This window comes from Balearica regulorum, chromosome Z (assembly GCF_011004875.1).
Source record: "Balearica regulorum gibbericeps isolate bBalReg1 chromosome Z, bBalReg1.pri, whole genome shotgun sequence".
NCBI lineage: Eukaryota > Metazoa > Chordata > Aves > Gruiformes > Gruidae > Balearica > Balearica regulorum.
Window position 1 is genome coordinate 49,930,016 of NC_046220.1, and position 13,294 is coordinate 49,943,309.

General features: G+C 39.1%; 1 protein-coding gene across 3 annotated transcripts in view; it reads right to left on the reverse strand.

Moving 5' to 3' along the window:
- Positions 1–13,294, reverse strand: part of ADAMTSL1 (ADAMTS like 1) — a 206,526-nt gene that overhangs the window by 122,732 nt on the left and 70,500 nt on the right. For all 3 annotated transcript variants that reach the window (XM_075741113.1, XM_075741112.1, XM_075741114.1), the window contains exons 6-7: positions 11,358–11,432; positions 8,187–8,344 (exon numbers count right to left, since the gene is read on the reverse strand). In XM_075741113.1, the coding sequence (XP_075597228.1) occupies positions 8,187–8,344; positions 11,358–11,432 (233 nt within the window). The remainder of the gene's footprint in view (positions 1–8,186; positions 8,345–11,357; positions 11,433–13,294) is intronic.

Here is a 13,294-nt window from a genome sequence, read left to right on the forward strand (position 1 = left end):
GGACATTGGCAGTCTTATAAAGAGTTGGTTAAAATTAGAGTCCTCAGACTATCCACCAAAAATTAACTGTCCTAGCCTACAGTCACTAGCAACAGAGATATCTCTTCTCTTTGTAGAAAGACCTTGGGAAAAAAAAAAATCATTTGTACCCTGCTTTTTAAATTTATTTTGTAAATGACTGTCTGGGATGGTTCAACAGAGGCACAAGCTGTTGCTCAGGTGAAATTCTGGATTGATAACATTCTGTATTGATTTTGGGGCTATCCACAGAAAGTTGAATGAAAACAACAGACCTCATACTTTGAATAAGAAAGCAGCACAATCTTTTTGAATTATTCTGATCTGTCCTGTGACCAAGAGACTGCAATATCTGACTTCACCTTTGTATTGTGTTGTTTTTCCTATAGCCCCCAAATTTGATTAGGTTCACATAAAAAACGACCATCGAGCAAAGTCCTCCAAAGCCCAACTGTTTCATATTTGATTTTGGCAGCATATGCCTGAACCATTGTTTATGTGCACTGAAGAACGCATGGCCTGGCCTACAAAACTGCATTATGTTTACTTGGGGGTGTTGTGAAATTTTAATCAGCAGTTTATAACCAGCAGTGATAACCAAGCAATTATCAATGTTAATTGTAGGGTTAAACCATGAAAAGTATGTTCATAAGATCTTCTCATTTTATGAAATTGTGTGTGTTGGGTGAGGAGGAAAGACACCACGTTTTTTCTTTTGTGTGTGTGTCCCAAACTGGGGACAGGGAAAGGGAATAATTATTGCATACTATCTTTTGTCTTAAGAAATTTGATCTGGTGTATTATGAACTAGCTCCATGCCACCATGCTTATTAAAAAAGTTCTAATAGATTTTTCCACATTATTATTGCAAATGCTTTCTGCAAGTGCCAAATCCCAAAGCATAGGGTTTGATTTATTAATGAGAAGTTAAATGTTGAAGTCTTCTAAGTAACATACAAAGAATCTGTGGATGAGGGTGTGGAGAACTATCCTCATGTGGCATACATAATTTTATGCTTTTCATGTCAGTAAAAACAAAGGTTTTGTATGATGCTTTCCTTCTCTAGTCAGAGCACTTTATATTCCTGTTTGTATGTAGTGATACATAGTGAGGATGTGCAAGAGATTTGTTGCTGTTCATAATTGTTCATGAAGCAGAAATAGGAGCCAGACATTGTCATGGGAAAATAATTTTACAAGCTGCTTTAAAATAATGTAAAAAGTTCAAAAAATGTATATAATGAGAAATGCTGAAGGTTTTCAAGCATACTGTCTAACACAGGACTACATCACGACTCCTCTGCGCTTGCCTTTTAAATTCCCTTGGAATGCTGAAAGGAGCTCTGCCTTTGAGTCCAGAGAACATGTCTACTGTCCACTTCTGCATTTGTGTCCTTGATTGTGAAAGTCTTGTGTTGGATTAGTTTGGTTTGGGGTTGTCTTTATATGGAAGACAGCTCCCTCTGATACTGCTCAATTCAGCCTTTAAATCAGCAGATAAATCACTGTGAAATACATTATCATCAATTTACATGCTTTACAAAGTATTGCTGAATTGACTTTGCTCACCATGCCTCAATCTTGGATTAAGCTATGTTCCTTTAGGTTATTAGGATGACTGTTAAAAAGCCTTTAGACTAAATCTCTCACAAAGCCAAAAACAGAAAGCTAGAAGGTTCAAATCTTTTCTCAATTCCATTATTCTCCCCAAGGGAAGAACAAAATAGAAAATCAGTGCAATGTACTGGCGGGATAGCCGGCAGCGATGGAGCCTGCTGTATCAGCTATAACAGCTATGATAATCTGTACAGAATCCACTACTATAGTGCTCCAAAAGCAGAAAGCTTCTCAAATGAGACACCAAAGTTATTCCACAGAACCAAGGACAACATCAAATACACCAAAACCAGACCTGCTGCATCTCTTTTGTGGATATCACCCCATAACACCCCAACTCATCTATGGAAAGACCATTTCACCACCACCACCATGCTCCCATGCTAAGAGAATTCACCTTTGAGCAAACCACCCTAATCACCACTGCAGAATATTTATTAACCTTAGTTTAATCATGGCAATACCTAAGAAATTGAATGTAAAAACATAGATACTGTAAAAATAAAATTAACAAAATAAAAAGGCAATCGTTTGCCACAAAAAAAAAAAAAAAGTTAAAATGATGAAACTGAACCAGGTTGGCACCAAAGCTTCATAGTACTTAAAAATGTCTGATTATTGACATACATAGACTTGGGGAATTTACACATAATATCAGAAAAAAGTTACAGAAACAGAAAAGGAAAAATTACAAAGAACAATTTGTCAGAGGAATAGAAAATAACATGTCTAAGAAACCAACTCTATTCCCTGAAATTAAAACCTGACAGCAGATTTCAGATCAGTAGTATTTTAAAGAAATACGTAAGATTAATGGTAACACATCTCCAGATGCAAACAGCACCCACAAATCACGTACTTTTTGAAGAACACAGGAATGCAAATCACGTATGATCACATTTAGCTTATTTTAATGAACAAACTATTGTTTAAACCACAGGAAAGCAGACAGAAAATTTAACAACATCTTTTTTAGTAGGGGCTTCATGAAACCACAGACCAATAATCTCTATCTTTGTTATGGGGCAATGGGGAGAATGAAAATAAAGACCAGAACTCAAAGATGGGTCCCTGAGAAGGGTGATGCTTTCTGAGCATTGTGGATTGCTTTGCAAAAAGTTCACAAGGGACACTGATAAAGGAGCATAGGCACCAGTTTTCTACTAGGTCCTTCACCAGAGGTCCTAGACAAGGTCCACACAAGTAAAGAAGATCCTCCCATGGACTGATGACTGGATAACAGAGAACAGTCCTATAACCTGTTCTTGCTAAGGATGAAGGACCTGTGGAATCCCTCAGGGATGTTATGTTAGGGCATGAGTTGTTAGTCAGACCCCCAGATGAACAGGATGAGCTAAATGTTGTCAAAAGGGCAAATACAGCATAAAAGGGCCTACAGAGATTCCTGAAGACTGGCTCTTTTGAGTCATTAGACACAAGGGTCAAATGAAACATAAGGGTCAAGAAGGAGGGTCTATAAGCTGAGGGTAACTTTGATCTGTTTCTTGCACTCTTTCTTTCAGTATCTGAAACCAGTTTCTTTCTGAAACAGAAACCTGAGTGAAGTAGACTTTTTGCTTGACCTAGTACAGCAATTCCAATGTACTCATAGATGGAATATGCTGATTAGGAGAATGATCGCGTTCTAAGTATAATAAACTGAAATAAATTACATTGAACAGGGAAAAAAAGGTAGATATGAAATAGAATCTGTATATTCTTTTAAAAAATGGCTATCCATAAATTTTACCATATTTGCCAAAATAAGAGAAAAAGGGTAGGATTTTTCAGAACTTGTCACAAGATCTAGTCAAGATAAATAATTAGGTCTCTTTTCAGGCTGGGCATTACTTGCGAGCTTGACCTAGAAATTATTACAACACACGTATAATTTTTGGAAATCAGGAAACCAAAATGGGTGATTTTTATGACTATTGCTAAAAAAAAAAAAAAAAAAGTATTGAATGCCAACAAAGATTGATAAAAGCTAGTGATACAGACCATGTTACAGAATCACTTCCAGTGAAGTCAAATCTGCGCTACAGAAGTGACCTCAGGAAGACACATATCTCAGGAGGTAGTAAGGAACTATATTCAAATGTCTCTTTTAAATTAAGCAAAGTGTTTTGATCATTTGACCTCGGTAACACAAAACTTGACTCAGTCACAACTAAACTTTAACACTTACTATTTCTGTATACTCAGCCTTAATTCTAGCTCATCTGCTCCCAGGAGCACCATCCTAACTCTGCTCCACCAGTGTTTCCAAGACTAGATCCTTCACCACTTCCTGCCTGACTTGTAGCTTTCTCCCAAATATGAGGCATAATCTCCTCTGGAAATCTTTGCCAGCATCAGAACTGAATTACACAGAAGACCCTTACTGTCATCACCCCCAACCTCATATAGTAATATCTCTAAAATCCAGCTATAAGCCAGCCGTAAACAGTAGGTCCTTGCTGCTGGAAGAGATTTGCATCTTTTGGCTTCTGCCCTAAAGTGAGTATTGAAGTAATTCCTTATTTCATTCCACAAGGTAAATCACTGTATGCTCCTGGTTCAAAAACTGATTATTTAATCCAGTCCTGGCCCTACCCTGACAAGGCCCATCAACCTCTCTGCCAGCTGGCTGCCTGTACATGCATTATCTCCTGCATGCCCTTGCAAGTCCCAGGAAGTCTAGGCTAAACCCCAACCTTATCTTCTTTTGTTAACTTGGACTCTCATCAAATGCATTTCTCTCTCCAGCAGTTTCTGTCAGTGCTAGATCACAACTGAGATAAGAGTCGTCTGGCGAGTTCTAGTGCTCTGCGTAACTCAGCATGCAGTTTAGAGCTCTATTTTATGACTTTTTGGACAACTGGTGGCCAAAATCCTAACCTCAGCAGTAACTCTGCTCAAGGGAACCCAGTCCATGCCATTTCTAAATCAGCCAGCAGTACCCCCAGCCACCAGCACACACACACACCAAAAAAAAAAAAAAAAAAAAAAAAAAGCCAGGCAGTCTCTTCTGTCTCTTCTGGCAGCAGCCCTTAACCAAAGCTTGTCAGCCCTAGCACTACAAAAGACAACATCAATACAAAGCCAACCCTAATCCAAATACCTCCAGACACACACTTATCTAATCCTATACATCCCTGATGCAAAGCTGTTGGTCCATGCAAGCGCTATAAAAAAAGCATTCATCTTGATACCAGGGATTGATAACCAACATAAACATAGTCTAGCCTAAATCTAGGCCAACAGTGGTTTCTCCTCCAAACCAGCACCAAGCCTGGACAACACCCATTATGAGACCTTGTTTTAAACCCACTGTTCTTTGCTGCCTCATACCTGAGCCACAGGGCTCCGGGCCCTAGCTATGCAAAACCCACAGCCTGTAAAACAAACCCTCACAGGCTGTGCTTCACCAGCCTAACCCTCCCCTGGCATTCCCTATCAGCTGTTTCAGTAAGCCTGTAACTCAGGTGGTTCATATTTGCAGTGCTGATTGCTTTGAACAGTTGACCGGTGATGACTGTTAGCATTACGTTATCAGCTGTAGACCTCATCTGACAGCATTGATTCATCCTGCTCAAAGGAGTGCAGATGTGTGACATGAAATGGTCACTCCAAGTCTCTCTATTCTGTGTCTAATGGACAATATTGACAGAGGAGACTTTTTACCACACACAGGTGAATATGTGACCTTGGCAACACAGCAGATGAGTGGCAGCTCTGCCAGAAAAGACAAGTTCCCCAATGTGATAGTACTGCTCTGTTTTCAGTCACAGTGTCAGAAGGATTTCCAAGTGAAACTGACCTTCATTTCACCAGGATTTTATCAAATGTGACACTTTTTTCCTTTAGGAAAAAGGCATTTCTATTCACTTGAATCAGAGTTTTGTGTTAAAAACATCAAAACAGGGAAATCCTCAGAATTTAGAAACAAAATTCAAGTGGAATTTAAGTTTGCTGGCATCTTTTCCAGGTCTTCTGTCTTTCAAACATTAAAAGTTTATAATGGAGATTTATGTTCTCAAACTAGGAATATAAACAATAAGGACATGAAAAACTCCAATTCTTCTCCCATTTTGTGATAGCAACTTTTTTTTTTTTTAAAAAGAGAGAGCTGTTTTTCTGAATTGTTTTTACCATTTACACATCTTGTGAAGAGATTACCAAGAGTTTAGTACACAAGAAACATACCACTGACTATTACAAATTCAAGAAATCTAGCAATTATACAATTAATCTCCTACAGCAGCAGCATGAGGTTTCTTCTTGCAATTTTACAGCACTCCATGTCACCAATAAGGAAACTTAAATGTCAGCTCCCACACTGAGTTTCTACTTCTGAATTATATCCAGGTGTCTAACTTGACCTCTCTGAATAAGACCATTCAGGGTCAATTGGAAAGGATTACAACAATCATTCAGAGAATGACCCTAAAGCTAGAGTTCTGTTAAATCTACAAATTAATTTAGATCTGTTTGCATAAAAACTGCCTTGTCCCAGGAAAGTAAATCTTGACATCCAAGGAGATCCCACTTTGTAAGGAAAACTTGCTAATACCACAGAGAAGCCTGTCATCTGATTTTTTAAAGAAAAGTACTTTACCTTCACAATCTGAAGGCAAAATAGTCATGGTCATGGCTATAGTAAGTATGGAAAGCACTTGCCAAGTCTGACATAACTGAGAGGTATGCATGCATTTTGTTACTCCTGTATTAGCCGTATTTGTATGTACACTCTTATATCCAACAAAATTTAACAAATGAAATACCCAGAAGCTAAAATATTTTGTTAGAAAAATAAATAGTATAGAATAATATCCTTGTTGCATGACGTAATGTCTAAAGTACCTTCTATAGCTGTTTATTAAAAAACTGACTGTGATTCAAATTGAAGGAATTTTTAAGTGCCCGATCCAAGGCAAAATCTAATTCTAACCTTAGAAAAGATCCTACAACTGTAAACAGGGGTTTTGTTTGTGCATTTTTCTATATCCACTTAAGACAATGGATAGGCCAATAAATTAACAGCTGCTGAGCTACGCTACTCTGATTTTCAAAAAGTGCAAACACACCAGAACTATTAAAATAGCTTAATCTAAACTCAGGAGTGTCTGTTCTGCCCATGCCTAGCCAGCCTGTACAATCACATTGGCCAGACAGTCCTCATGCTCGTAAGGTATTGCCTTTGTTTTAACCAGCGCTTCATACCTGGCTTTGACAGAGCAGGAAATGCAAGTACCAAGGGACAAAGGTATTTTCCCTGTCGTAAAAGATAACATGGGAATACCAAGAACACAGTCCAACCCTCCTATTAGCATTTCAGGGCCATTGGTCTACATGACCAGCTGTCCCCAACAGGTATGTTATAACTAACCTGGCTGCCTTAATCCACAGACAGCACAATGCAAAATGAGCGATACTGTTTACATTGCACTGATGTTCATCATCTGGATATAATCTGCAATACAGGTAAAAGTGGTTTAGACATTTTGAATTGACTAGCATCTGTTTTATTAAGGCATTTTCATTCTGACCTTCAAAGAGAAAGGAATGCATTCTTCAGGTCAGGCTTCTCCTTGTGAACCAGTCCTGATAATTTCAGCTTTTTTTTATGTACTGCTAGCATACCAAGATGAGTAGGGGACAGTCTACAGGGCTCTGCTACTTCCGAAGCTAAGCCATTCCAGCCCAGCTCAGCTAAACCCAACCCCATCACTTATTGCATTTTCCAGATCACTGTTTAAACTTCTAGCTGCCATCAGCTCTAGGTTAAAGAAAATGTCATCTACCTCTGGGGCCCATGGTGAAAAATTTGTGTAGTCCTGGACATGATACAGGTTTTACAGTTTTACAGCTGAAATCCTTCAAGTTCCTTGGACCTACTGGAAAAGGATTTATTTTATTGTAATTCCCAAATGTTCATTTTTGTATGTGTGTTTTCCTACAGAATGTGTGCATTGCTTCCAGCAATGTGTTTTATATTACCTGGAAGAATAGAAATGCTCTAATGGGAGGAAACAATTTTATTCTCACTGCCAGTGCAACACAAAGCAGAACTTCAAAATGACACCATGACTTCTCAAGCAAAGTCATCCCATTTATTTTGGAGCTTGGGGACCTCATTCTCCACTTGCTTACAGTCTTCTGTGCAATCACACTAGTATAAACCCCACAAATTAGGGGCCAAAGATACGAACTTTCTTTCTATTTGCTTGTCACAGACAAAGCAAGCTGTATTTCGTTGATTTATATGTACCTGAGCAGCACATATAGAAAGTAATCTGCCTTTTCTTGTAATGAGTTCATCATTTCTCTTTAGGGTACACATTGGGTATGCCTTTCTTGGCATAAACTCAGTCTCTTTCCCAAGGAGTGCCCAAGGAAGCTTTCATCAAATATTTAACTCTAAAGAATTTCATGTAGAATTCAAGAGCTAGCCTGGACTAGGCTTTGTCTGCTAGAAAATTAAGATCTAGAAAAATCTCTCTCATCTTTCTAATACATCTTGTCTTACTTTATGTTGCTCCAAGAGGTCAATGACCAATGACCCTCACCTTGATAGTGAAGTCTGCAGTGAGAGGCCCAGGTATTCTTAATACCTCCTTGTCAGGAAACTTCTGGAAGTCGATGCTAGAATTGTCCACAAGGAAGGAGCCTGTGGAGCTGAGGCTGTTTTCACTCTTCACACCTTGGAGAGTCTTGGTTTCCAAATCTGACAAATACAAACAAATTAACAGGAAACTAGAGCATTATGATTTGAAGTCAGTGAGAGCAGAAAAAGAAAACCAACACAAAACAGTGGTGGTGCAGATTTGCCCCCTAAATTAGTGATAATGCATCTTTTTCATTCTTTTTCATCATCTATTCAGATTCCTATATGTTCCTTTTCTTTTTTCTCCTCCATCTGCTTTTTGGCTTTGCTCAACCCTCAGGTTTCTAGCTCTGCGTTCACCTCCTCACCCATAGGTCATGTATTTACTCTCTTTTAGACATATTAATCCAGTCCTAGTTAGGCATGTTCGCTGTTGTTTAACTCTCTCTCAGTAAGTCACGCTCCTATGTGGAACATGACTCAGACCTTCCCCCATGAGTGCTGGCTTTGTTAAGTTGCTTTTCCCCTTTCAGTTCAAAGGTGGGTCACTAACCACATGTTGCTGTGGTAGATAATTAACTGAAAGCAAGACATCCAGGAAAGAAAGATCAGTATGACAGCAATCCTGCCTTCTCTCCAGAAGTGGTCTGATCCATCACAGTGGAGTAGGAAGGGAAGGCAAGTGCTGAGCCCTCCTGAGCTCTCCCCCTGGCTCTTTCTGCATGCACAGCTCCCAAAAAGTGGGCATTAATTCTGATACTGTTTGGTAGCAGTTACTTCTGATTGTTAAATCATAATAAACATATTAAATAATTTATTAAATGAAAATCAACAGTCAGAAAATAGATCTGTTTCATCATCTAGCTAGACTCCTCACCAACTCCAGATTATGCTTTATAGCACATTCACCAGTAAACTGTTTCTTGTAGTTATTTCAAAGTGACAACACATTTCATCAGGACGGATTGCAAAGCTATTCTCCTTTCACCTGTGTTTGTGAAATTATGCACAAAATCTTCTCCCACATAGAGATGCAGCTAAGGCAAAATCTGAATTAGATGGGGACATACTATTAATCTGTGGCGGAATCGTATTTTCAGAGACAGCAAATGGAAGAAATGTTTTTGTTAGCATGTATTAAGTCAGTAATTAGGAGGGAAAGATAATTGCAGTAATTAGGCTGCTTTTCAGGATGGGTCATGGGAATTGATTCATGAAGGAAGTTGCTGAGGCAGTACGCTAAGAATTTGCTCTGTATTAATGAATTCCTTGGTTTTCAGTGAGACTAGTCTCTTCCTTTGTGATGCACTCGGCCATATATTTATTTCTGGACAAGGCTGCATGCATCAGGGATAAAGATGGTTTTAAGACTTGTGTATATATAATTGGCCTCCTGTTGACTTCTCCCACAACCAAAGTTCACAGGGCAAAATACTCCCTCACCCCCCAACTGACTGTAGCTCATACATATATAAAACCCTTTGATGGGTGAACAGAAAGATTCATGGAGACATCTGAAACAAGAGATGTATTTGGACTTATGCATGTTTACACAGAGCAGTTAATCTAAATCTCAACCAGTGACTCAGGCAGACCTTGCTGATTCAAATTTTGTTGTCCTGAAACATGATAGGGGCTGACTGAAGACAGTTTTAGATCAATCTGTCCTGCTACAATCTCATTTCTCTCTAAGCTGTCTTATAGCTCAATTTCACTGAAAAAATAATAAAAGTATGAAATTTTTCTACCTTGGAAGAGAACATCTATACTGGGAAAGAAGACAGGAGAGAAAGGAAAAGTGCAAATCATTTACTGGGAAAGTAATAACAACCATACTCGAGCAGCTCAGGAATACCCGAAGGGCCACTTAAAGCTGAAGTACAGGCAGCATTTGAACTTTTAAGAAAAACATAATATATTTTTTCTTAGATTATAACCTGTAATTTGCTGGTCTTTATTCACAGCTCTAAATCTGAAGAACCATTAAAAGGTTATGGCATGCCCACTGCTTTCTCAACACAAGCAGTGAGCTATAGAACAGGACTGATAAAACTACCCTTTATTTTGCCACTCAGTATAAGTTCTTTATGCAAAACAAATCTGGAGACAGTGTGAATGGTTTGGTGTTTCACCTCCTTCCTAACACTAATGTTTGTATTTACAGTGAGAAGCATAGAGGATTCTAAATGGTCCATGCTGCAGGGAAGTCCTATTGCCTTTTGGAAAAGAAGAATGGGAGCCCTACTTATCTTACAATAATTTGTGCTTCTGAGAGGATATGCAGTACAGTTAGTGGTTTTTTTCTGACAGTAAATCTTATTTACCAATACTCTAGTGTTGATTTGCTGCTGATGAAAAAAGCAGCAGCTTGTGAGTAGCTACTGTATTGGAAGGTAAAAGAGAGGGATGCAAGGAGTTGCTATGCATGAAAGAAATAGATTTGCCTTCAGGTCTCCCAGCATATTCTTACATCCTGAGACTCTTCTCCCAAAGAAGAGGGATACACAGCTGCTGGGGTATGCAGCTCCCTGTCAGACGAAGCAGGGAAGTGTTATAGCCACCAAGTGAGGGGCTAGCAGCACTCAGTGGGCTTAACTCCTTGGAGCAATATCACTGCTAAGGACCATGGTTTGACTTATGCGTGCTGTTCCTGATCTTTAGACTGTGATTTTGTGTGTGTGTGCATGTGTGCGTGCGTGTGCATCTATGGGAGCGAGAGATATTACCATAACAGAAACATGTGTTAAAGTCGTGAGCAGCTCAATGGCTAAGCTCAGCTGTAGGGAAGCTTATACGTTACTGTCCTCAATATTTCTTCACTCAGTGGGATATATTTTATTAATTTTAAACAAAAGCACTTAGCACCAAGCAAGCCAGCCAAAGGATAAGCAAACAGAAATGACTGAAAAATTATGGAGGGGCAAAGGATTCTGCAATGTTGGCCAAGCTCTGCTCTGAAAAGAGAGTGTACCACGGATGTAACTGGGTCCGAGGAGAGCTTCTGAGGGCAGGACTCATCCCTGTGTCGAAATCAGTGATCTGAGAGAGGGAAACCAGACACCACAGTGTAAACAGAGCACTGTGGGTTAGCAAGGCTTTCTTAAACAAATGTACACTAACTTTTTCTACTTACATAAATGATCGGGTCCTTTCAGCACGAGGCGAACTTGCCTGCTTCCATAAGGAATAGCAACCACTGTATCATCCACTGCAGGAAGGCAAAAATGCATTCAGTAAATAAGCAAAGAAATTCCCATCTGTTTTCAAAAAAGCAATGAAATAGGTGCTTACAAGGCAGTCAAAAGAAAAGCTTTTGGACCAATTAAACAACCCTATGAATTATGAGAGAACATTAAACATCTAAAAAAAAAGAACTTGTTAAATGTGGTAAGAACTTTCTACTTAGAAGAATCCAAACCTGTTGACTTTCTTTATTCTCAACTTCTTCACAATAATTTCTGGATTTCAAGAGTAACTAATAGCTTTCTATTTTACCCCAACTCCACTAAAACATCTTTAAAGTCCTTTGAATCAGTGTTTGTGGTAGAGAAGCAGAAGCCTATTCTGATATTTAACCAGAACAGCCCATTCCTTCACTTGACCCTTTCCCTGTTGAATCCTACAGCTTCCCCATGATGCTGTCCATGCTATGGGATGATCCCCCACTGCCTTCAGGTATGCCTTCCCTTTAACATCTTGTATTTTAATGACTAGAAGTGCTATAATTCTGCTTCCCTTTCCGCACCACTAACAGAAAGCCCCTGGAAAAACAGAAGCCTGTTGGACTGTCATGTAAACAGATCTTAGAGCAGGATCTTGCACCTATGAAGCCCTTGGGAGCTTTACCAACTGGATTTAAACTGAGTTGTGAATTAGCATGTAGGTCACATGCTGCTGTGAAAGTTAGTTAAGTCAGCATTTCTAAAGAGGCAGCAACCTCGATAATGTCCTGAAGGGAGACAAGAAGGGATGGTGAGGAAAGATGCCAGAAAATGCTCCCAACTCTATGCCTGGGTTGTGAAGTGGGTGCCCAGAGAACACTGACCTGGACTAATCAACATGGCTAGGTTCTCCATTCACCCTTCCCAGTCCTTCCTGCCTCCTTCCCCTATAACTAGAAGTCAGGAAAGAAAAAGTATGCATGCCTAACAGGATATTTTTGGGGGTGGTGGTAGACATTAGAGGAATGAAGCCCCTTTCACTATCTGTTCATTAGAACTGCTCACATTTGTGTCATGTAATGCCTGCTAGCAAGAAATACAGCTCAGCTCTCAAAGGAATGTGTTGCTCTGTCAGGTAAGGCTAACTCAGCCAATAAAAGCATATTATCTTTCATCCAAACATATGAGCTGGGGCCTTAAGTTTCTGATCAGACCAAACTGGGAAAACTGTTTCAGCCTAGCTAAATCAGGATTCTCAGTTACCAGCAAAATAGTTATTAATGTGTACATTTTATGTCAAAAAGTGGAGCGAAGCAACAGAAAGAGGGAAAACTACAAGAAACAGGGACTTCTTTTAAACAACACATTCATTCATCCAAACCTAAAATACCTCAAAAATGTGGACTAGAACGCTTTTAAATTTTAAATTCAGTCATGCATCGTAGTAATTTCTGACACTCTTATATTGCAGAGCTTTATGGGATGAAATATCCATACTTTCGTGGCCACTTAACATCCCAGAAGTGAGGGGGCAAATGTAGGCAGTCTCATAAATCTCTGGGTATCACAAGAGTTGTGTGGAGATAAAGCCTGTTCATGTGCCTGGGGTCTTCTGAACCTTGCCTCCATTTTCAAAATCTGATTTGATATGTTTCCTCAACCTATCCAGAAATTTCAGTATCTCCTAAGACTTCCATAGCACTGGGGTTAAACTCTACTCAACACACACTCTGCTCATACACATCTCTGATATCATATTAATTAGCAAAGACAGGCACGTTTCATTTCTATGCAGAATTCAAGTTTTCTATTTGAAGACAAATATTCAAGTCTTACAAAATTCATTAAATATTGATATTATAATGCTGATTTTACTGGTACCATTCTGGCACTCATATTCAAGATACTG